General features: G+C 38.4%; 1 protein-coding gene across 1 annotated transcript; it reads left to right on the forward strand.

The window, feature by feature from the left end:
- Positions 1-2,529: 2,529 nt before the first annotated feature.
- LOC116121837 (putative UPF0481 protein At3g02645) lies at positions 2,530-4,311 on the forward strand. Its single transcript, XM_031407758.1, has one exon. The coding sequence runs from the start codon at positions 2,530-2,532 to the stop codon at positions 4,309-4,311; it is 1,782 nt and encodes a 593-aa protein (XP_031263618.1).
- The last annotated feature ends 17,535 nt before the right edge of the window (positions 4,312-21,846 follow it).

Raw genomic sequence — 21,846 nt, forward strand, 5'->3', positions numbered from 1 at the left:
ATTAAATACTTATTAGGTGGTAGAAATATATATATTTAATAGTCTATGCCATATCACGACTTTGATCTGCAAGATATAAAGAGTGAGTAAATTTCACACCGAGGCAGTACGAGAATATATAGCAAGAAAGTGTAATTACGTTAAAAGAAATTATTCTCTTCTCTTTTGTTACGTGAAATTCAGAAGAAGTGTTTATATTAATTGAGCCTCCATGACTTGTGGGGGATCAGCAGGCAAAACTTTAATAACAAGAAAAGATAACAGGAATATACTTTTTAATGTTTTAATACTTATATACAGTTATACTTAGTCACTGCATAAATTTATTTCATTGATCAATTAAGGAAAGATGTAAGATTCAAGTTAGACAAAAGTTAATTTAGAAATTATATAATTAAATGCAGTATTTTAGATAAATTCAGTTATCTTTGTGGATTAAAAGAATAAATCTGTACATGTTTATATTAATCATCTATAGAGAAGGATCGGTAACACCACTTTTTTTATACAAGTTTTAACATAATTTATGAACCGTTAGATTAATATAGTTCAATGGATGAAATTGCATCAATTGAGGAATTTATGGCTCTGTTTATTTATGTTTTTATAATAGCATTCTATTCTGAATAGGATTTAATCAAATAGGATATGATTATGAGAATGTGTTTTATAAATTTTTAGGAAATATTTTCTTTAACTATTTATATTTTTTAACCCCGCTACATTTGTTAATTTAACTAAATACCCCCGACAATAATAGTTTATAAATTAACAAAAGACTCTCACCTATCCAACTATTGCTAACAACCGACCAACATTGTCGAACAGTGGTTGGAAGTCACTAGAATGGAGCACCGGTTGGACCTAGTCGATCGTGAGCCAATATGGCATTTTCTGACCAGATCCATGACCAAAGATTTGGCCGTTGACGGCCAAACGACAGCTAAGATATCACCGTCGTCAACAACCAGATCTTTGGCAGTAAATCTGGTTGTTTTCGGCTAGATCCATGGTGGATCTAGCTAAAAACAACCATATCAGCATACGACTGGCTAGACCTAGCCAGTTGTGCGCCATTCCGGCCACCGTCTGGCAGTGTTGACTGACTGTCGACAATAGTTGGATGGGTGGGAGTGTTTTTGTTAATCTATAAACTTTTATTGAAAAAAGTAATTGTTAAATGTTTTGAGTTGAATATAATAGGATTGGATTTTGAATTGAATAGTCAATATTAAAACAAATATGTATTTCACTAGATTGAATAGGATAGTAGGGTGGGATAGGGTTTGAAAAGCTAAACAAATGGGGGGTACAAGATCCATTAATGATTCAAGTTATATTGAATCTCAACCATTTAAAGTGCATTAATCCAATGACTTATATTTTGTGCTAAAAAAAGATGTTCCCTAACCTTCCCCATTATATATTTAATTCAGGTAAGGAGCATATATCTATATATTGCCAAAGACAGAAAGATGTGGTGGGTTCACAATTTTTTAAATAATTGATTTTTTTTAACCAAAGTTGTCTGGATCGGCTTACACACGCCTCAGCTAATCCTCCGAAAGTTGACAACCAAGTAAATCTCCTTAGTGACCATCCCTATTAGGGTTTGTGGGAACTCGAACGCAGGAATCCATATTGGACCCCTTTGCTCTTTTACCATTAGGCCACCCAGTGATGATTTTTGAATTAATAATTGAATAATAAGATATGGAGAGAGCTTAAAGTGTATATAAATTAAAAATAAATAAATAAATAAACACGCAACTGACATTGAGAATTGGACAGCTCCAAAATTTTTGAGCTAAGAATAAGAATAATATTTTGTAACTTTAATTTCTTTTACCAGCAATCAAGTTAAGAATAAAGCAAAGACTGAAACAAGAATGATGATTGAAATTAAGATTTTTACCTATAAAAAAAAAAAAAAAAAAAAGGAAGGTTTTCCCAATTCACACTCACCGGTCTCAGTTAAAATTAACCAAAAATCAGTCACCATTGAGTGACCTTATAGTAAAAGAGCAAAAAAAGGTTTCATGAACTCCTGAGTTGAAATCCTCATCGACATTGATAGAGGTGGTCATTAGGACTCCTACCCAGCCAACAATTCCAAAACCCCAAAAGATTATTTAAGATGCGTACAAGCTAATCCGGATGCTTTCGATGATAAAAAAAAGAAAGAAATTAACCAAAAATTTACACAAGTGGTTAATCATTTGATTAATAGTACCCCTTTGATTAATAGTTATATAAAGTACGGATATAAACTATTTATTAAGCTAATGATAATTTTTATCTAAAAGAAGCCACTAACATGTACATTGGACCCTTGCTAACATTTTGAGTTAAGAATAAGAATATTTTGTATTTTTTTTTTTTTTTTTAATCAGCAACAAGTTAAGAATAAAGTAGAGATTTAGTGAATAATAATATTTTAATAATACTTTCTTACAAATCTTTTTACCTATAAAACACTCACCAATCTCAGTTGAAATTAACCAAATATTTTCAAAAAATACAACACAAATGGCTCTTCGTAGTACCCCCCAACGCCCCCAACGCCTCGAAAGCTTATCCACATTTGCGTTCCCTCATTCTCAACTCATGGATGAGCAGGAACGTTGGGTCAATATTGTCATTAAAAACATTGAAGAAAGTCTCCACAAACCGGCCAATCAGCCTGATGTCACTATTTTCCTTGTCCCCAAAACCCTAATGCATAACTCTCCTACTTCTTACACTCCACAACATGTTTCGCTTGGCCCGAACCATTGTTGGCGCCCAGAGCTCCATGACATGGAGGGTTACAAGATTTCCGCCGCTAAAAACTTCCAACAACATCTACCCAAACGCCGTAGCTTCAAATATGTTGTCGATAATTTCGTTAAAAAACACGAATCGGAGATTCGCGCTCGCTATCAAAGGTACATTTATTTTAAAGAGGACACTTTAGCCTGGTTGATGGCGGTAGATTCAGCATTCTTGCTTGAGTTCCTTCAAGTGATTTGGCTGAAGAAAGCAACGAAGCAGCTAGAGCAGGATAAAATAAAGAAAAGTACTCCAGTTCAGTGGGAAATTACCATCGAGGAGGGTGATGATCGTCAGCAGCTTCTTGGAGATCGACAAATTATCTCTTTCCTAGTCACTGGAATTAAAAATGTGCAGAAGTATACAGAGAGTTCGGCTGCTCGGGGTGCCATTTTAAGAGATATTGTGATGCTTGAGAATCAAATTCCGCTGATTATATTGGAAGAGATGCTGCATGCTCTATACTCATTAAATGCAGGAGCACTAGCATCAAACGAAGAAGCACCCGCCACGGCCACTCGCGCGCTGTATGAACTGTTGTATGCCTTTCTTCAGAAGGTTTGCCCTTTCGAGTTCTTGACCGATAGCGAACAGCCTGATGTTTCACGACGCAAACATTATCACCACCTGCTCCACTACATGTATGTCACGATTCTACCCGATATATCTCATCGCAAGCCAGCCGGTGATGATGATAATACTAAAGATGATGGTGTTAGAGATAAACAGAAACCGGAGAGCAGATCTCCGGTTGAGTTAAAAAAAAAAACTGGTCAGCTCCTGTCCTGGTCTAAAAGCGCGCTTAGTATCTTAAAACTCCCCAAGCGAGCCAGTCTGATAGTTAATCCTGTCACACTTCTGCTTCAATTGGGTTCAGATAGTCTGTCTAAAACGGAATCAAGTTGGGAAGATGATAGTAAACCACCGGAGATCGACATTCCGTCCGCCACCGAACTTGAAAGAGCCGGGGTACGTTTTTCTCCCATTAAAAAAGGAGAACGTTTCACAGACATAAAATTTGATTCCAAGATAGCTATATTTAAGCTCCCTCCCATCACTTTAGATGACAACACAGAAGTGGTTTTGAGAAACTTAGTGGCGTATGAAGCATCGAATCCATCGGCCTCAGTGTATTTTACACGTTACACTGAGTTGATGAATGGGATTGTCGATACTGCGGGTGATGTGAAGCTTTTGAAGGAACGGAGCATTATTCGTAACAAGATGAAAAGCGACGAAGAGGCAGCCAATATGTGGAATACAATGAGCAGGTCTCTGAAGAAGAAAAAGGTAAAAGATTTGGATGCAGAAATCAAGAGTGTTAACGAGTATTACAATGGCAAGTGGAAGATTAAAGCTCAAAAATTCATGAATAACTACGTTTACGAATACTGGCAGCTTCTCACATTCGTGGCTGCAGTTCTGTTCTTGTTCTTGGAGATGTTTGAAGGTTTCTGCTCCGTCTACGACTGCACCACCATTTTTCATTTCAAGAAGTAGCCCAGTTCTCACCATGCGTGCAATAATAAAGTGGTTTGTTTTGTTTGTTTGGTTTTCTTTATTTTTTTTTTTCCTGGGTGTGGGTGATTTATCTGAAGGTTTCAAAGGTTTTTGTTTGTTTACAATAACGAAAAAAGGTTGTCGAATGCTTTCTGTGGTCCAAGGAATAATTTGGGAGTGAAAAGATTAACAGAGCTTGTAATATTAATATTTGATGGATATTATAATAAATGATGTATTCAATTTATTTTTCACAAAGTCATTTTTATAACAAGTGATCTTACTATTCAAGACGAACGGTAGTTTTCATCAGTTTAAAAATTATATATATAAAAAAAACGTCAAATGTTTATTTCTATTTCTATTATATACCTTATTTGATACTGGTTCAAATGCCCTAATTCGAGGAATCTAATGAATATTTGATAGCTTAATTTCCTTCTCCAGTTCAAGAAACTTCTACAGAAGTTGCTACCTCGAACCCTTTTAATATTTATGTTGCTACAGAAGTATAGTTCCCTTGACCCTTGTTGCCAAATTAGGAAATGTAAACGAGACCGATACTTTTTTTTGCTATGAATCAATAAAAAATGATCTATTGTTCTTTGGGTAAAGGTAATTTATAAAGAATAAAAGAATGAATCCCCCAAAAGAGGATCCTTACGAAATCAAGGTCCATGGACAAGCCCAAGCAACCAATCTAAACAAAAACAATAGGAAGGCACGGATTTACAATCCAAAACAGCCACCTAACTAGCCTCAAAGAGGTCTACACAAAAGAAGGCCAGCAGCACAAAAAACATTGCAGGACTTCAGGAAAACCAAAAAGAAAAAAACAAAACTGCACATGCTGTACACCAAAAAAAAAAAAAAAAGCCACAAAAAAGGAGCGCAAACCCAGCAGCCCAAAAGCAAAAAACCAGCACGGATTGGAGCCCCAAACAGGAGAAAACCCAGAACCACAGCTGCAAAATTCCTGCAAAAGGAAAAGGAGAACACTGGCTACAACTCTTAGTAGTCTGAAAAAGACCCCAGCGCATACAATATCTTGGGGAGCAGTTGGGCAGACAATCACACAAACAGCACACCGGCAGCAGAGCGCAAGAGAAAAAAAAAACGATCTATTGTTAAAACTTGATTTTGCGATAATTCCTAAAATTAAGTACTCTTGAGAGTCTCTGTATCCTAAAAGTTGATATGCTTTTCCTAGTTATCTATTTTATTAGTAAGTAGGTAGAAGGTCAGCGTGTTGTGCAGGTCGCTTATGAAATTGGTTTTGACACCACGCTTATTTGAATAATTGGATGTTTGAAGTGGTTGATATCTACTATAGAGGTATATATATTGTTTAGGTCGAAAATAATCAACTAAATCTCCTAATTATATTAATTACAAACTATATAATATACTGATATGATTTGAAAATTATACAATTTAAATAGTATGCTAAGATTGACTAAAATAATAGATTAAAAAATATTTGTGATAGTATTTAATTTAACGTTCAATTAATAATCAAAAGAATAAATAATAAGGAAATTAAGAATATTAATTTCATATAAATATTACATGTCAATGCATACCCATTTAATCGAAATAAGTTATTAAATTGAAATGTTTTGTGAACGGATAATTAATGTGGAACCAATGGTCTAGAAGTTTTGCTTGAAAATCGGGTATAATTTCATATAATGTTTTTTTAATTAATGTTCATTTTCTCACCAAATTACATTAAAACCAACCCAATTTTACATTTGTTCTTGGACAATTGAACTGAAACCTAGGTAATTTACTTAAAAATATGGTTCAGCATATGGCTTATTACCATTCTATAGAATTTGGTATTGAAGCAAAACTTAACCAATTAAAATTGTGAATGATATATGGTTTGTCATCTATCTTCATATAATTCCATAACTGAAATTATTGTTCGGCATTTAGGTCATTACAATTGAATAGTAGGCAATATCATTTTTTTGCTATGTGATATTTATATATTATGTTTTCCAGTGGCAAACAGCCAAAGCTCAAACTCTGACATAATCACCAACATTTGCATCTTTTATGCAAGCTTGTGGTTTATGACCACAGGTTTGGGGAGTGTTGAAGTGCAAAATGGAATGCAAATAATATGTTTCCTTAATTGTGAAACAATATTATGTTTCCTTATTCTAGGAGATTTTAGATATTATTACAATATTATATTTCCTTATTATATGGCTTAGTTTTTGTATAAATAGGCAATGCTGATTCAATTATAATCAATTCAATAACAATTGAATTCACTAAATTATCTCTTTGAGTCTCAGCTAATAATTCCGACACAAACCAAAAATCAATGAGCGATTGAGGTATGAAATAAGGTTGTTGTGTTCGATGAATACAATTACTTTTGATTTAAAGAGTTATAAAAAATAAGGTCGTTGTGTGTGATTTGGATGTGATTTTGTTTCGAAAAAGAGCAAACGACGTGTTCCCACCCAAGGTTTAGCCAAATCTCAAGTTCATACTCTTGGTTTCATTTATTCCATATTCCCACCCTTAACATTGTAAGTTAATTTTAAATTTTAACATGTGCAATTACCATCCTGCCCTTTATTTTTATTTTACCCCACTCAATCACCATCACCCTCACTCTCACCACCTAGCCACCACCACCATCACCACCCACCGAACCAACTCAACCACCGTTCAAGCCTAATTTGGCCTAATTTTGATGCCGATTGACCAACCCAACACCACCATCAGGATCTTCTCATCTTCCTCTCCAAAACCCCTCTCATCTTCAATCATTTGCTGCTGCTGTTCATCGACCACCTCTATCTTGTTGTTCATGGGCTTCAAGCAAAATTTCAGCCATTCTCGCATCGGAAATCAACCCCATTACCACCAATAGCTTCACCGGCATCCCACCTCAAAACCCCCTTATAGCTCCAATCCTGGTTGCCCTGTTTGCTGTCTGTCACTCCCCTTAGCGTTTTGTGATTTTAATGAAAATTAGGTTTAATTGGAAGTCGATTCAGGGTGTTACAAGGAGTTTGTAGGTGTGTGATTGATTTGGAGGGTTGATTATGATTGTTTTCGAAGTGTTTTTGTGTTGTTTTTTGGGTTGGATTGATTTCAAGTAGGTTTGGAATGGGGTGGTTTTGTTGCAAATTGTAGGAGGTGGCAGCCAGCGATTGAGAAGCAACGATGGTCAGTGCTAGTCGGGATTTTGTTTAAGAGGAAGTGAAGAGACTAATGGTGGTGAGTGGTGAGATTTTAGAGCCAAAAAACCGCCAGAATCGAGCTTGATAGACTGCAACTTGGAGCCAAAAGTGGAGGTTTTGGAGAGGGAGGACAGCTGGAAGTGGAGGGGTTTTGGAGAGGGAGATGAGAGGATCCTGATGGTGATGTTACGTTGGTCAATCAGCATCAGAAACAAGCCAAAGTGGGCTTGAACGATAGTCGAGTGGGTTTGGTGGGTGGTGGTGGTGGCTGGATGGTGAGGGTGATGGTGGTTGGGTGGGGTGAAATAAAAATGAAGGGCAGGATAGTAATTGCACATTTTAAAATTTAAAATTAACTTACAATGTTAGTTTAAGGCCGACCATTGAAGAAGGAAAATGGTCGTCGGAGGTGGAAGCTGGACGGTCACCAAAAAATGGATGAAGATGGTGATGAACAATTTTAATCCTCACAAGTATACGAATCACAATTGCAATATAGTGTGCACATGCAAGGGTCGATCCCACGAGATTTGTAAGCACTCAATTAATCCTAATATACTATGCCTTAATTAAACAAATTAAATCAAGCAAATTAAAGAACTAGTATTAAAACTAAATGTAAAAAAGAAAATATAAATTAACTGCTACTAACTAAGCCTAAATAACACCAATAAAAACTAATTTAAGAACCAATGAACTAAAACCTAGGTATCCAATTTCACCATAATAATCTAGTTTTATGTCAACTATCAAACTATTGTTATCTTAATCCAATTTCTAGGGTTTGCACTCACATAATTAATGTATTATTGTAAGGCATTCGGGATTAACCTAGAATCTTTAACACAAGACTAGCTAGGGCATATAGTCTAGCCTAAAGATTAAATACCCATTAAACACAAGAGCACTCGAAATTATGAATAAAGGTGCATCTATCAGCACAAATACTAATTATTCAAGAAATCATGAACCAATTTGCATTTTGCCAAGGCGTATGCACAAAATACTAATCATTTATCACACGAGCTAATCAAGATTAGCTAGGGCGTGTAGTCTAACCTTGTCTCACACAATCAATTAATTAATATTAAAGGTGATCAAGCAATAACATTAATTCAAAATTGAATAAAGGACAATGAATAAAACTAGAATTGCAATGGATTGATAAAACAAATAGAATTAATAAAGACATAAAACCTTCTTATTAGGCTACATTGGATCCTAGAAAGGTATTAGTTACACATGATCATAAGGAAATCAGACCTAAACCCTTCAAAAACATGAAGTACAGGAGAGAAAGATGAAACACTAGGTAAATCTGTTCTCCTTGCCTCCAATTCTCTCCAAGTTAAAGTAAAAGTCTCTCTTAAAAATACCTTAAGACATCCTTTAATAGTGCTAGGGTTGTGGGAAAGTAATGGGAAAAATCCTATACAAAATCGGAGAATGAAATTCAGTTCTAGGTGAAATAGTGCTAGGGTTGTGGGAAAGTAATGAAATTAGGATTCCTTCCCACAAGTTGCGCAAAGGTATCAAAAATAGAACATGCTAGCTTCTGAATCTAGAAACGTGTGAACATATTAATTGTAGGTCTTAAAATAATCTTTCCAATGTTTTAAGAATCATCCAAATCTGATGCCTACAGATCAAGTTATTGTTGAAACATTGAAGCATGTTTTAGAACTTGCGTCTGCTTGTCTTCCATGCACTAACATAACTTTCGTCTCCATTGTTGACCATTCTCCAGGTCAAACTAGATCATAATAAAAGCATGCAATTTGTAGCCCTGTCTCTTAGCTTTAAAAATTCACTAGAATCAGGTTAATCGGAGTTGTGTAGCTCAAGCTATACCTATTTTCGTGCAGCACGTTTTGGCAAAAAAACTCTCGAGCATAAAATTCATGAAGTGCACCCCAGCATAATTTAGTGGCACTGTGGCATGAAGTTTTTGTCCATTTTGCAACTTTTTTATGCTGCGGCATGGGAATAGTTTTACTGCAGCGAATAATCTTAAAAAACTCATAACTTCTTCGTTTGAACTCTGATTCTCGAACCATTTGTTCCAACATGGTTTTGATTCTTTCCTCTTCAATGTCCATGCTTGAAATCCTAATTTTCAGCACCTAAATACTTGAAAATTCACAAAACATACATGTGATTCTAGAAAACAAAAAAGATACAAAAATTAAGTAAAATCAACCAATTAAACATAATTACCATACAAAATACCCTTACAATCACTAAGTATGAGTGCACTTCCAAGCACTCACCAGATGAGTGGACCTTTTTGCTTTGCACAACCTTCCATCTTCCATTTATACTATTTGTGAAAACGTTTCGTTCGATCCCCACGTGAATGAAAAGTGACAAAGTAAACACCAAATAATATGATAATTTGACCCTTAAACAATAAAAATGAGGCAAAATAACCTCATTTCATGTTATAGGAATAATATTTTCTTTCCTGGTAAATATTTGAGTTTATGGTAACACTTTTAAAATGTTATTGTATTTTGATTATATGATAACATTATAAAAAAGTTACTATATTATTAGGTCTATTGTAACATTTTAAAAATGCTATTGTAGATATTTATTAATAACATTTAAAAAACAAAATAAAAAGAGTTACCATTGATATACAACATGTTATAAATAGTTAAAGTGTTACATATAAAAATTGTTATCATAACATTTTAACATCAAGTGTTACTATAATATCCCGTTATTTTTTATATGGAATTTTATTAAATTTTATTTTGTGATTCTGGGGGTAAAGTGTAAGAATTTTAAAGTTTTGGTAAAGTAATAGCTGAAACAAGTGGGGGCTAAATTGAATTTCCAAATATTTTGATGAACAGTGACATTCAAAGAAAAGTAAAACGGAGAAGAAGGAAAACAACGGAAAAAGGGAGAAGAAAAAGGAGAGAAAGAAAGAGGGAAAAGAGAGAAAGAAGAAGAAAAATATGAAACCGAGAATAGAGAGAGAGAGGAGAGAAGAGGGTGGCGGAGGTGGCTAGAAAAGTGGCCGCCGGCGAGCAAAACTCCGATGATCGGAGAGTGGAGGAAGATCAAGCATATGGGAGGTGAGGAAAGCTTAAAATTTCCCTCTTTGATGAGTTTTAGTTCATTAGATTTGTGTAGGTTATAATTGAGTGTATTGACAAGAGATTACACTAAAATGGAAAGATTGAGATCAATAATGTTATGTGGAGAGAACACATGCGTTTCCTAAACAAAATTTGGTTAAAGATGTGATTTCGATACTGTACAAAAATCTGACCATCTGGAATTCCGAATTTTTTTTGTATGTTTGGGGCCTTTTTTGAAGCTGAATTTTGGATATGTTGTTTTAGACTTCTTGAGGAGTGTTTAGAAATTTATTTCACTCAAAAACTCGAAAAATTGAACTCGAAAAATTACCTTCTTTGAAAAAGACGCAGTACGATTACATCACCCCCACGACGATGCACTCGTCATCGCGCTTGAAATAGGCTGATGTGAAGTCCACAGAATGTTGGTGGACAATGGAAGCACCGTGAATATCCTGTTTCAGTAAGCCTTCGAAAGAATGCAATTGGACGAGGCAGACTTGAAGCCTGCCTCCATCCCCCTCTACGGTTTTATCGGGGATCATCTAATTCCTAAGGGAATGATTGCACTCCTCGTCACATTAGGTGAAACCAACGAAATTACCAAGATGACGGAGTTCTTAGTGGTAGACTATCTGTCCGCCTTCAATGCATCCTCGGATGACCTGTGCTACGAAATTTCAAGGTTGTCACCTCTATCTACCATCTAAAGATGAAGTTCCCCACCTCGACGGGGATCAGGGCAGTACAAGGATCCCAGCGTGAATCTCGCGACTACTATATAAGGGCAGTCCAAATGGCGTGCTAAGGAAAGGGAAAAGGAAAGGGAAAGGGACAGGGAAAGCCAATGGGCGTCCTCAAGCAAGCCAAGGTGATCAACAGAATTGAGCCATGACCCAAACCAGCAAAGGACAACATGGATCCTCGCATCCAGGAGGGCCTTCACAGCGGGCCAATTGAGGACTTATTTGAGGTGTCAATCGATGAAAACGAGCCAACCAGAGTATTAAGAATCGGGAGTAATCTTAACCCTGAGCCTGCCGAAAGCCTGACGAGCTTCCTTAGAGAGAATGTCTATATTTTTGCATGGACTCACGCCGATATGGTCGAGATCAGCTCGAACGTAATATGTCATGCACTAAACATTGATAGTGCGGTCAAGCCGGTTAGCGAGAAGAGAAAAGCAATGGACCTTGAACGTTATGCTGCCCTGAAAATTGAGATGGATAAGCTCCTTTTGAACGGTTCTATTAGAGAGGTGCTTTACCCAAGCTGGGTTGCCAATACAGTCTTGGTAAAGAAGCCCAATGGCAAATGGCAAACTTGCGTCGACTTTACCGACCTTAACAAAGCCTGTCCGAAGGATAGCTTTCCCTTGCCAAGGATCGACCAACGCATTGATGCCACTCTGGGCATAAGCTGCTGAGCTTTATGGATACCTACTCGAGGTACAATCAAATCCTGATATATGCACCAGACCAAGAGCATACCTCGTTTGTTACAGATTCGGGACTGTATTGTTACAAGGTCATGCCTTTTGGCTTAGAGAAAGCTGGGGCAACTTACCAGCGGCTAGTCAACCATATGTTTTCTGAATAGATCGGCAAAACGATGGAAGTCTATGTTGATGACATGCTAGTTAAGTCACATGTCGCTTTAGATCACATAGCACGTCTTTCTGAAATGTTCGACGTTCTTTGAAAGTACATGATGAAGCTCAACCCTCTCAAATGCTCATTCGGGGTATCCTTAGGAAATTTCTTGGGGTAAATGGTTAACCAGCGGGGAATCAAAATCAACCCTGAAAAAATTCAAGCTCTCCTCGATATGAAAAGCCCCACCAATAAAAAGCAGGTTTAGAGCCTGAATGGCAGGATAGCGGCTCTAAGTCGCTTCATATCAAGAGTAACAGATCGTTGCTTGCCATTTTTTAATGTACTTAGGGCTAACAAGAACTTCGAATGGACTCTAGAGTGTGAACAAGCCTTTCAGAGTATAAAAGAACACCTCGGAAGACCACTTCTCCTATCCAAGCCTCTTCTTAAGGAAATTCTACTCCTATACCTGTCTATCTCCTAAAATGTGGTCAGCGCAGCTCTCATTCGGGAAGAAGGTAGAGTTCAATGGCTAATGTATTATGCGAGCAAGCGACTGCTAGACGCAGAGATGCGGTATCCAGAAATGGAGCGATTAGCTTATGCCCTGCTGATCGCCTCTAGAAAGTTGCAACCCTACTTCCATGCCCACACAATCTATGTTTTGACCAATCATCTACTCAGGCAAGTTCTTTAGAACCCGGAGGCTTTGGGTAAGTTACTTAAATAGGTAATATAGCTGAGTCAATTCGATTTACATTGCAGACCAAAAGCAACCATCAAAAGGCAGGCTGTTGCCGATTTCATTTCAAAATTCTCATACCAGCTCGATTGAAGACTAGAGCAATCGACTAGTGAAGTCATTCAGGAGACCGTTCAGAACCTATCGACTTGGAGCCTCTATGTCGATGGTTCCTCGAACAAGAAAAAGGTCGAAGCAGGTCTTTTCCTTCTCAGTCCTGAAAGGACACGCATTCATGAAATCCTCCGGTTTAGGTTCCAGGCTACTAACAATGAGGCCAACTATGAAGCACTGCTCACTAGTCTGTGACTAGCGAGAGAAATGGGATCCGACATGATCAGCTTTCACAACAACTCCCAACTAGTTGTAAATCAGATCTTGGGAAAATACCAAGCCAAGGAAGAAAACATGATTAGCTACTTGAAGAAAGCAAAGGTCGCACTCGAGCCTTTCAAGCACTTCACGATCACGTAAATCCGAGAGATAGTAACTTTGTCATGGACGCCTTGGCAAAGATAGCCTCATCACTAGACTCAAGTGTACCAGACAATATTCTAGTTCGGTACATAGAGATTCCTAGCATCAGCTCACCTGAACAAATAGTAGCCACAATAGAATCAGTCTCCTGAATGACCCTAAGCATTTAGTATCTCCAAGATGGGAGCCTACCCAGCGACAAGACTGAGGCAAAAATCCTGCGTACCAGAGCTGCTCATTACACACTCATCGGGGATCAGTTGTACAAACGAGGGTTTAGCGCCCTTCTCCTCTGATGTGCAACCGATGAGGAAGCAGATTATATTATGAGCGAGATACAGGAAGGGATCTGTGGTAATCACACTGTCGCTCGATCCCTTGCTAATAAGATTGTCTGCCAAAGATACTATTGGCCCCTGCTTCAGGAAGACACTTTCAACTTTGTAGAAAAGTGTGACAAGTGCTAATAGTTCGCGAACATCCCATGAGCTCCTTCCCACCAGCTGACCACAATGACTAGCCCCTAGCTATTCTCTAAGTGGGGAATTGACCTTATTGGGCCTATGCCCGCCAGGAAGGGGGCGTCAAGTACGTCATGGTCGTGGTAGATTACTTCACAAAATAAGTCGAAGCCGAGCCCTTGGCCACAATCACTACTAAGAAGCTTAAGGACTTCGTTTTCAAGAACATAGTGTGTCACTACGAGATTCCACATACCCTCATTTCTGATAACAGAAAGCAGTTCGACAATGAGGAATTAAAGCAGTTTTGCGATGAGTTAGGGATCCATAAAAAGTTCACCTCAGTTGCAAGACCGCAAGCCAATGGTCAGGTTGAAGCTATCAACAAAACCATCAAGCACACCGTGAAGGCCAACATTGGCGCTGCCAAAGGTAATTGGGTCAATGGCCTTCCTGAAGTTCTATGGGCGTACAGAACGACTTAGAGAACCTTCACTTTAGAAACGCCTTTCTTGCTAGCATATGGCTGCGAGGCGATGATCCTGGTGGAAGTAGGGATCAGTTCACTTTGGAGAGACTTGTTCAACGAAACGAACAACGAAGTGCTTCTACGCGCAAGCTTGGACCTAGTCGAAGAACATCACAACAAGGCTCAATTAAGAATAGCATCTTACCAACAGCATATGAAAAGATTCTTCGACTCCAAGGTCAGAAGAAGAGACTTCCAGGTCAGCGACTTGGTTATGAAAGAAGTCTTTCTCGGCACAAGGGAACCAAGTGCGGGGGTATTAAGACCCAACTGGGAAGATCCATACCGCATCATCAAAGTGATACGACTAGGAACATATCACCTCAAGAGGCTTAACGATTTCGAAGTACTACGAGCTTGGAATGTTGAACATCTTCGCCCCTATTATTAGTAATTTTGGGCTCGCTCTCAGTTTTCCACCTCCTTTACTTGTAAAGTTTTCCTTGTAACCTTCATGAATAAGATCGTTCTTCTCCACCTTGAATAAATGTCTTACATGATCTTGTTCGCTGTGATATTTTTACAAGTTTCTTGATGAAGATATGATATTGGTTTTGTAAAGCATTCAAAATTGTAAATGTCTAAAATACTCTTTTCTTATATGTAATTTGAGCAAGTATAGTAGGCAACTAAAAAGAAAGAGTCAAAAGAAAAAGCAGAAAAAGTGATCACTGGCCTCCGGGTTCTACAAGCGCGACCTCTTCGTTCCTCAGGTGGTCGTTGACTATCAAGTCAATCGCTAGATCCTCAAGAATGTATTCCTTCGGCTGATCATCCTCTAGAGGAGGCTCTTGTTCCTCTTTCTCCAAGACCTTGTCATCAGTTTGGGCCATGGAAGTAAGGATGTCTTGAGATTCATATGGGAGGTCGGAGAGATTCATTCCCGAGTTTCATGGTCGTAAGCTGTAAATAGCCTGAATTGCCCAGTCAGCGACCTTCCTTTCGAGTTCAAGGCTCTGTCGCTTCATCTAATCAGCCAATGAAGCAACCCGTCCTTGGGAAAGCTCGAGGTCCATTTCCAGTGCTCTCTTTTGCTTCTCAGAATTCTCCCACAATTGAGCTCTCTCTTCCTCCACCTTCACGAGACGCTCTGAGTTCGCTGTCAGCTCTTTCTCTTTCTCGTCATTCTTTTTGGTGAGTCTGGCCACTGTCCTTTGGAGCTATTTGTTCTCCCCACCTCTCTTCTCGAGCTTAGCCTTCTAGAAATCCACGATGCAAAGGGCATAATTTTCTCCACCTGGTACACGTTATATGTTTAAGATAGAGTTAATCGCTTAATCGATCTTCTGAAATACAATAAATAAAATCCAAATACACAAATCGCTTAAGCGATCCTGTGTATTTAGACTTAGTCGCTTAAGAGATCCAATGTTATTTATGATATTGCTTAAGCGATCCTAACCTTTTACACTTGGTCGCTTAAGCGATCATGAGCAAAGAATACACAAGTGCCCACACGGACGATCGCTTAAGCGATGACCATGGACATGATCACTTAAGCGATCTAAAATCGCTTAAGCGATCATTACTGAGGCAGAATCATCTGCCCAGACCTATAATCGCTTAAGCAATCCGTCTGTATCGCTTAAGCGATTCTTTGCTTTTACTCTTGGTCGCTTAAGCGATTTTAGATCGCTTAAGCGATCTTTACCAAGGTAGAATCAATATCTGCCCAGATCTATGATCACTTAAGCGATCCTTACCTATCACTTAAGCGATTCCTGGCTTTTACTCTTGGTCGCTTAAGCGACTTCAGATCGCTTAAGCGATCTGAACCGAGGTAGACTCAACATCTGCCCAGATCTATGATCGTTTAAGCGATCCTTACCTATCGCTTAAGCAATTCCTGGCTTTTACTCTTGGTCGCTTAAGCGATTTCAGATCGTTTAAGCGATCTTTACCGAGGCAGAATCAACATCTACCCAGATCTATGATCGCTTAAGCGATCCTTACCTATCGTTAAGTGATTCCTGACTTTTACTCTTGGCCGCTTAAGCGATTTCGGATCGCTTAAGCGATCTTTACCGAGGCAGAATCAACATCTGGCTAGATGTATGATCTCTTAAGCCATCTTATGAATCGCTTAAGTGATTCTTCGTAAAATAACTCTAGGTCGCTTAAGTGATTTTAGATTGCTTAAGCGATCATTTGTGGAAAACTCTTGGTCGTTTAAGAGATATATGTGGTCGCTCATATATGTAATTGTTTGGTATCATGGTTGTCTTTAAGTTAATTTCGAAATGACTGTGATTGGGATACATTTCTACCTCACTCATTTCCCTACCAAATCCAAAAAGAATTTGTATCGCAAAATTAAGTAATTTATATCAATCTAATTCATCACAACTCAAAATATAAGAGACATCAATGTAATTGAAAGTTTAAACTTAAAATCATCCATAATAGTGTCGAAACACAATAATTCTTAAGACATTTAACTCTAGTTCTGATTGTAACAAAATTTCCTCCACCCAAACAATTGCAAAGAAGAACCAAATTCCAAGTATCATTTTTCGTACCATTTCCCTTCCATACATTCTCATTTCCCTCATGTGACTTGCCAACTAGCCTATGAGAAGTTTTCGAATTTTGTATAATCACTGTCTGAGATCATTGTTTGGTACCATGCCTTGCCAGCAGCCTTGATTTCAGATGCCTCCTCCTGCCAACCAACCTTTGAGAAGTTTTCAAATTCTGTTTGCCAAGAACCTTCTGAGATCATTGTTTGGTACCATGCCTTCCCAGCAGCCTTTATTGTAGATGCCTTCTCTTGCCAACCAGCCTTTGAGAAGTTTCCTCTCATTGTTTGCCAGGAACCTGCAAAATTATCCGGCACACACCTGTAGACACGTCAGCTTTTGTAAATAAAAAAAACAAGTAAAAAAGTTAAAGAGTGCGAGATTGAGAAGTTCACTCAGTCTATCTCTTTTGGTAAAGCTCTATATAAGCATGACACGTACATCATCAGCACCACAACGCAAGTATCAACATCAACATCACATAAACTACAAAATTCAAAGTCTAACTTTCATACTTTTTGATTGGGTTCTGGTCACTCAAAACGGATCCATCTGCCCATGGAAGAAGTCGACAACCCAACACTCCCGATAGTCTCTCATTGTTTCATAATTCAAGCCGTCCATCGGGGTGTTGGTGATGTCAAACTGAATAAATTTCAAGGCATATGCCCTACATTCAGCACTACAATAAGAAGAAGACATTAGCATTAGAATAAACTTATAGAACAATTGTATTATGTAAGTTAGTTTTATACAGAATTTACCTTGACTCATTTATTAGGATGGTAGAGCGCTTAAGTGGCCACTTTCCGGTTAGTACTTGATCACCCAAGTGCCCAAACATCCCGCTATCACGTAACAGCTGTGGGAACAACCTGGACAGTGGCTCCAACTCGACCTCCAACTACTTGTCTTGACAAATAGTTGGGTTACAGTCAAGGATCTTCAGCAACCCCTCCTCTAGATGCGCGACGACTGCTATCCAGTGCATCTCTCTAACGAGGATGATGCAGTAGACTCTTTTAACAAAGGCCCAACTGTGGCATATTTAGGCATTTCCCCCCGTACATACTGCACAATCCTGTCATCAAACTGAAAATCATTAGGGATGCAGTCCAACTGTTCTGGGGCCAATTTTTTTCGCTTCGCTCCTTTTGTTGAACCTCTACCAACTATATTTTTAATTAAAGTGTGATATGTTGAAACAAGCGTTTGGCCAAATGCCACATTGGTGATGGCACAGTCGGGATACAATAGATCACCATCACTAGTCTATTGTAGCCTCATCAATGCCAATATCTCATTGATATGCTTCAAATAAAAACAACAAGATAAGTATGGAAAACATAGGCAAAAAAAAAAAAAAAAAAAAGGAAAATTAAGCAAAAATAACTTACCGAGTCCTCAAGCCACGTGTCCATCATCAACAACTTCTCAAACTGTAACGCCCCACTTGAGGTACGTAGTAAATGTTTCTTCTTTTGCTCTTAGTTGAGCCGGTTTATTAGTATTATTGTTTGGTTGGCTTTTGATTGAGTGATATGTTGAACACTTGCCTTGGAATTGGTTGAAAATAGAAGAAGTTTAGTGTTCTAGGCTTCGCCGGGGCGAAGAAGAATCTTTGCCGCGGCGAAGAGGTGTTGAAGCCCGACAGAAGCTTCTTCGCCGTGGCGATGTGCCGACCAAAATGTTTGTTAAGTTTTAGATATTTTCTTCCCTAAGAGCAATATGACCATTCTACCCTTAATTAGTAGGAAAAGTGGGGAATAAAATGTAAGGAATTTTCATGGAAAATATGTTAATATGGGGGTGTGTTTGTAATGAATCAAAGGATATAGATGAAATTCCCAAGGAAGAGTAAGGGCAAAATGGGAATGCTTGTGCATAAATTATGTTAAAAGGAATTAAGTCATTGCAAACCCTTCATTCTTCTTCTCCACTGCCACTCTCCTTTCTTACTTCCTCTCAATTTCTCTTTCATTTGTTCAAGGATTTTTAGAGGGTTTTCGAAGTGATTTGGGATAGAAAATCAATCTAAGGTATCCTAAGGTAAGGATTCTTGCTTTGGATGTGAAGTTTTGTGAGATTTTAAGTATATTTGAATATTGAGGGCTTTTGGTTGATTGTCTAAAGGGTAGAGAAAAGTCAAGCAAACCAAGAGAAAGGATGTGCTAGTGAGATCTCTCCATCACAAGGTAAGTAAATCCCAACCCAAGTTGAGATTTGAGAATTTTCTCGACTAGAGATTTAATAGCAATTATGCATGTATGTTATATACATGTTATATGCTATGTTATTGAGTTTTAAATGGAGATTAATTGTTGCTTTGTGGTTGTTCATACACTTCATTATGAGAAGTGAGATTGGATGGAAATTATTTTAGAGATGGAATTGAAGGATATTGAGAAATCCTTTTTGGAAGTGTTATTCTATGCAGGAATTATGGCTATGTGAGGAGTTTTCTCCCATTTTGGATGGTTAGAGAAAGACATAGATTATTGTTTATAGTGAGTCTTGTTATGCACTTGAGTTGTTTGATGAAATGCCTAATAGAGTTTGAGTATGAGTAGTGAACCTTAATTCTTGCAACAATGCATGTTGGCATTTCATAAGTGCATTAGTGGAGATGACCATCCATATGCATTAATTGTGCATTGAGAAAGTGACTTAAAAAGAGTAGAAAACTTTGTGTATGCACTTGCTCTAGGAGTAGAGACTTTGTGAATGCAACTACTCAAGGTAAGAAATGAGAATGCTAGAGTAGAGTGAATGAGAAGAGCTTAGAAACGAGTTGATGCTTTGTGATCGTCACCCGTAGTTTTAGAAAACGGTGATACTTTGTGATCGTCACCCAGTAGTTATTAGAAACGGGTTTTACTTTGTGATCGTCACCCGGTAGTTATTAGAAACGGGTTGATGCTTTGTGATCGTCATTCGGTAGTATTAGAAACGGGTAGTGCTTTGTGGTCTCCACCCAATAGTTATGAAAACCGGGTAGTGCTTTCTGATCCTCACTCGGTAGTCACTAAGAGCTGGTTGGTGCTGTGTGAACTCCACCCGACAGTCATGAAGAGTGAGATGGTGCTGTGTGAATGCCATCCTCCGTACCTCTGATAAGATGAGGCCATGACGTTTAGTAGAAAACAAAGAAAAAGTGTGAGGAAAGAATCAAGAGAAATGGTACGAGGATAGACAAGTAGATGATTACTTACTGACATTATTTGTGCTCACCCCGTCATTTTCCTTTGTGGATGCGGATCTAGGTGATGTTGCAGTCGGAGGGGCATCGGCAAGCGAGAGCAATGGCTACCTGTTTCCCCTGTTTTTGCTTTTTAAATGCGTTTTGTAATAATGCTCTTGTGTATAAAAGGCTCATTACATATAGTAAAAAGAAAAGTTTTGGGCCCTTTTCTATTATATTATCATGCATTTTACTAGTTTACAGTAGTTGTTACATTTTTGGTATCAGAGAAAAGATTTTGGGATTGAACAGTGTACTATTCTCTCGCCACGACGTCGTATAACCGACTGTGTGAGTTAATTCTTTCCTTACAGTAATTGTTTCTCGAGTTGATTGGTGTGATTATTTTGTAGATAAGGCGTAGTTATCGAAAACGTGGTAGGGTGTGGTGAATGAAGGAGAACCTTCTAACCCACCAGAGTCTACGCCCCCCCCTTGGATGAAGCTAAATTCAGGGAATTGTATAGCAAGTTATGGCAAACCCAAGGAATTGAAATCCCCGTACAGGTACCACTATTGTGGTACCTCTTCCAGTCAGAACAGAGTTGAACCGATTTACGGTATTTCCAGTCACCATCAACCCTCAGAGTTTAAGGGTACTACGGATCTAGTAAATCAGAAGAGTGGTTTTAGTCCGTAGAAAGAGCCACAGGTTTTATCCCATGACAGACTAGGAGAAGATCCGGTATGCGAGTTTCTTATTTTCGGGGTGATGCCCAAATTTGGTGGGAATTAATGAAGAAACTCATGATGTGGCAGCGATGACTTGGGAAGAGTTCAGGCAAGATTTTGAGGCGAGTATAGAACAGAGGACCAAGTTCATGAGAAGGTCCAAGAATTTATCAGCTTCAACAAGGGTCTAGTGTTGAAGGGTACTCGGTGAAATCAATTCTCTTGCAAGGTTTGCACCCGAATAGTCTACTCCGACATTGAGAAGGGATAAGTTTGTGCACGGGTTGAAACTAGAGATAGCCCGGGATATAATGACGAGTTCTAATCCTCCTCGAAATTATAGTGAGGCTTTGATGTGGGGCATGAAGGCGGAGATTTTTGAGAATAAAATTTCCCCAGTAGGTTCCTCGACAGGAGGACCAAGTGAGCCACCCTTCGCCCCGCAGAGAGAGAAACAGGAAGGTGTAAAAGGTAAAGAAATGAAGAATAGAAGAAGAAGTTTCAGTTAGACAAAACAAAGAGAGTGGAAGAATAAGCGGCCCGACGAAGGGCTTCCTCTTTGCCCTAAATGTGGGGGAATCACCCAGAAGAATGTCTGAGGGACCAGAGAGTGTGTTATAGGTGCCGACAGCCGGGCACATGATGAGAGATTGTAAAGCTCCTCTTCCACCAACCGCACAGATTTCAGAGGTACTGCGAATGCCAAGAATGTTTACTATGGCACAGTTGAAGCAGAGGCCAGCCCTCAGCCGTTACTGGTCAGTTATTATTTTATTTCAGCTCCTTTATATGCTTTAATTGATTCAGGAGCCTCATTCATTTATTCGTATGGGATGATTGAAGATTAGGTTTAAACCTATTAGAGTGACTCAACCCTTAAGATAGAGTTACCCAATGGGGTTAGTGTTCTGACACAAGAGATGTTGTTAGGAGAGTCTATGTGATCCAGGGTAGAGAGTTAATAGTTGATTTAATAGTTTTTTATATGCCCGACTTTG

This window comes from Pistacia vera, unplaced genomic scaffold (assembly GCF_008641045.1).
Source record: "Pistacia vera cultivar Batoury unplaced genomic scaffold, PisVer_v2 Contig129, whole genome shotgun sequence".
In the NCBI taxonomy this organism is placed as follows: domain Eukaryota; kingdom Viridiplantae; phylum Streptophyta; class Magnoliopsida; order Sapindales; family Anacardiaceae; genus Pistacia; species Pistacia vera.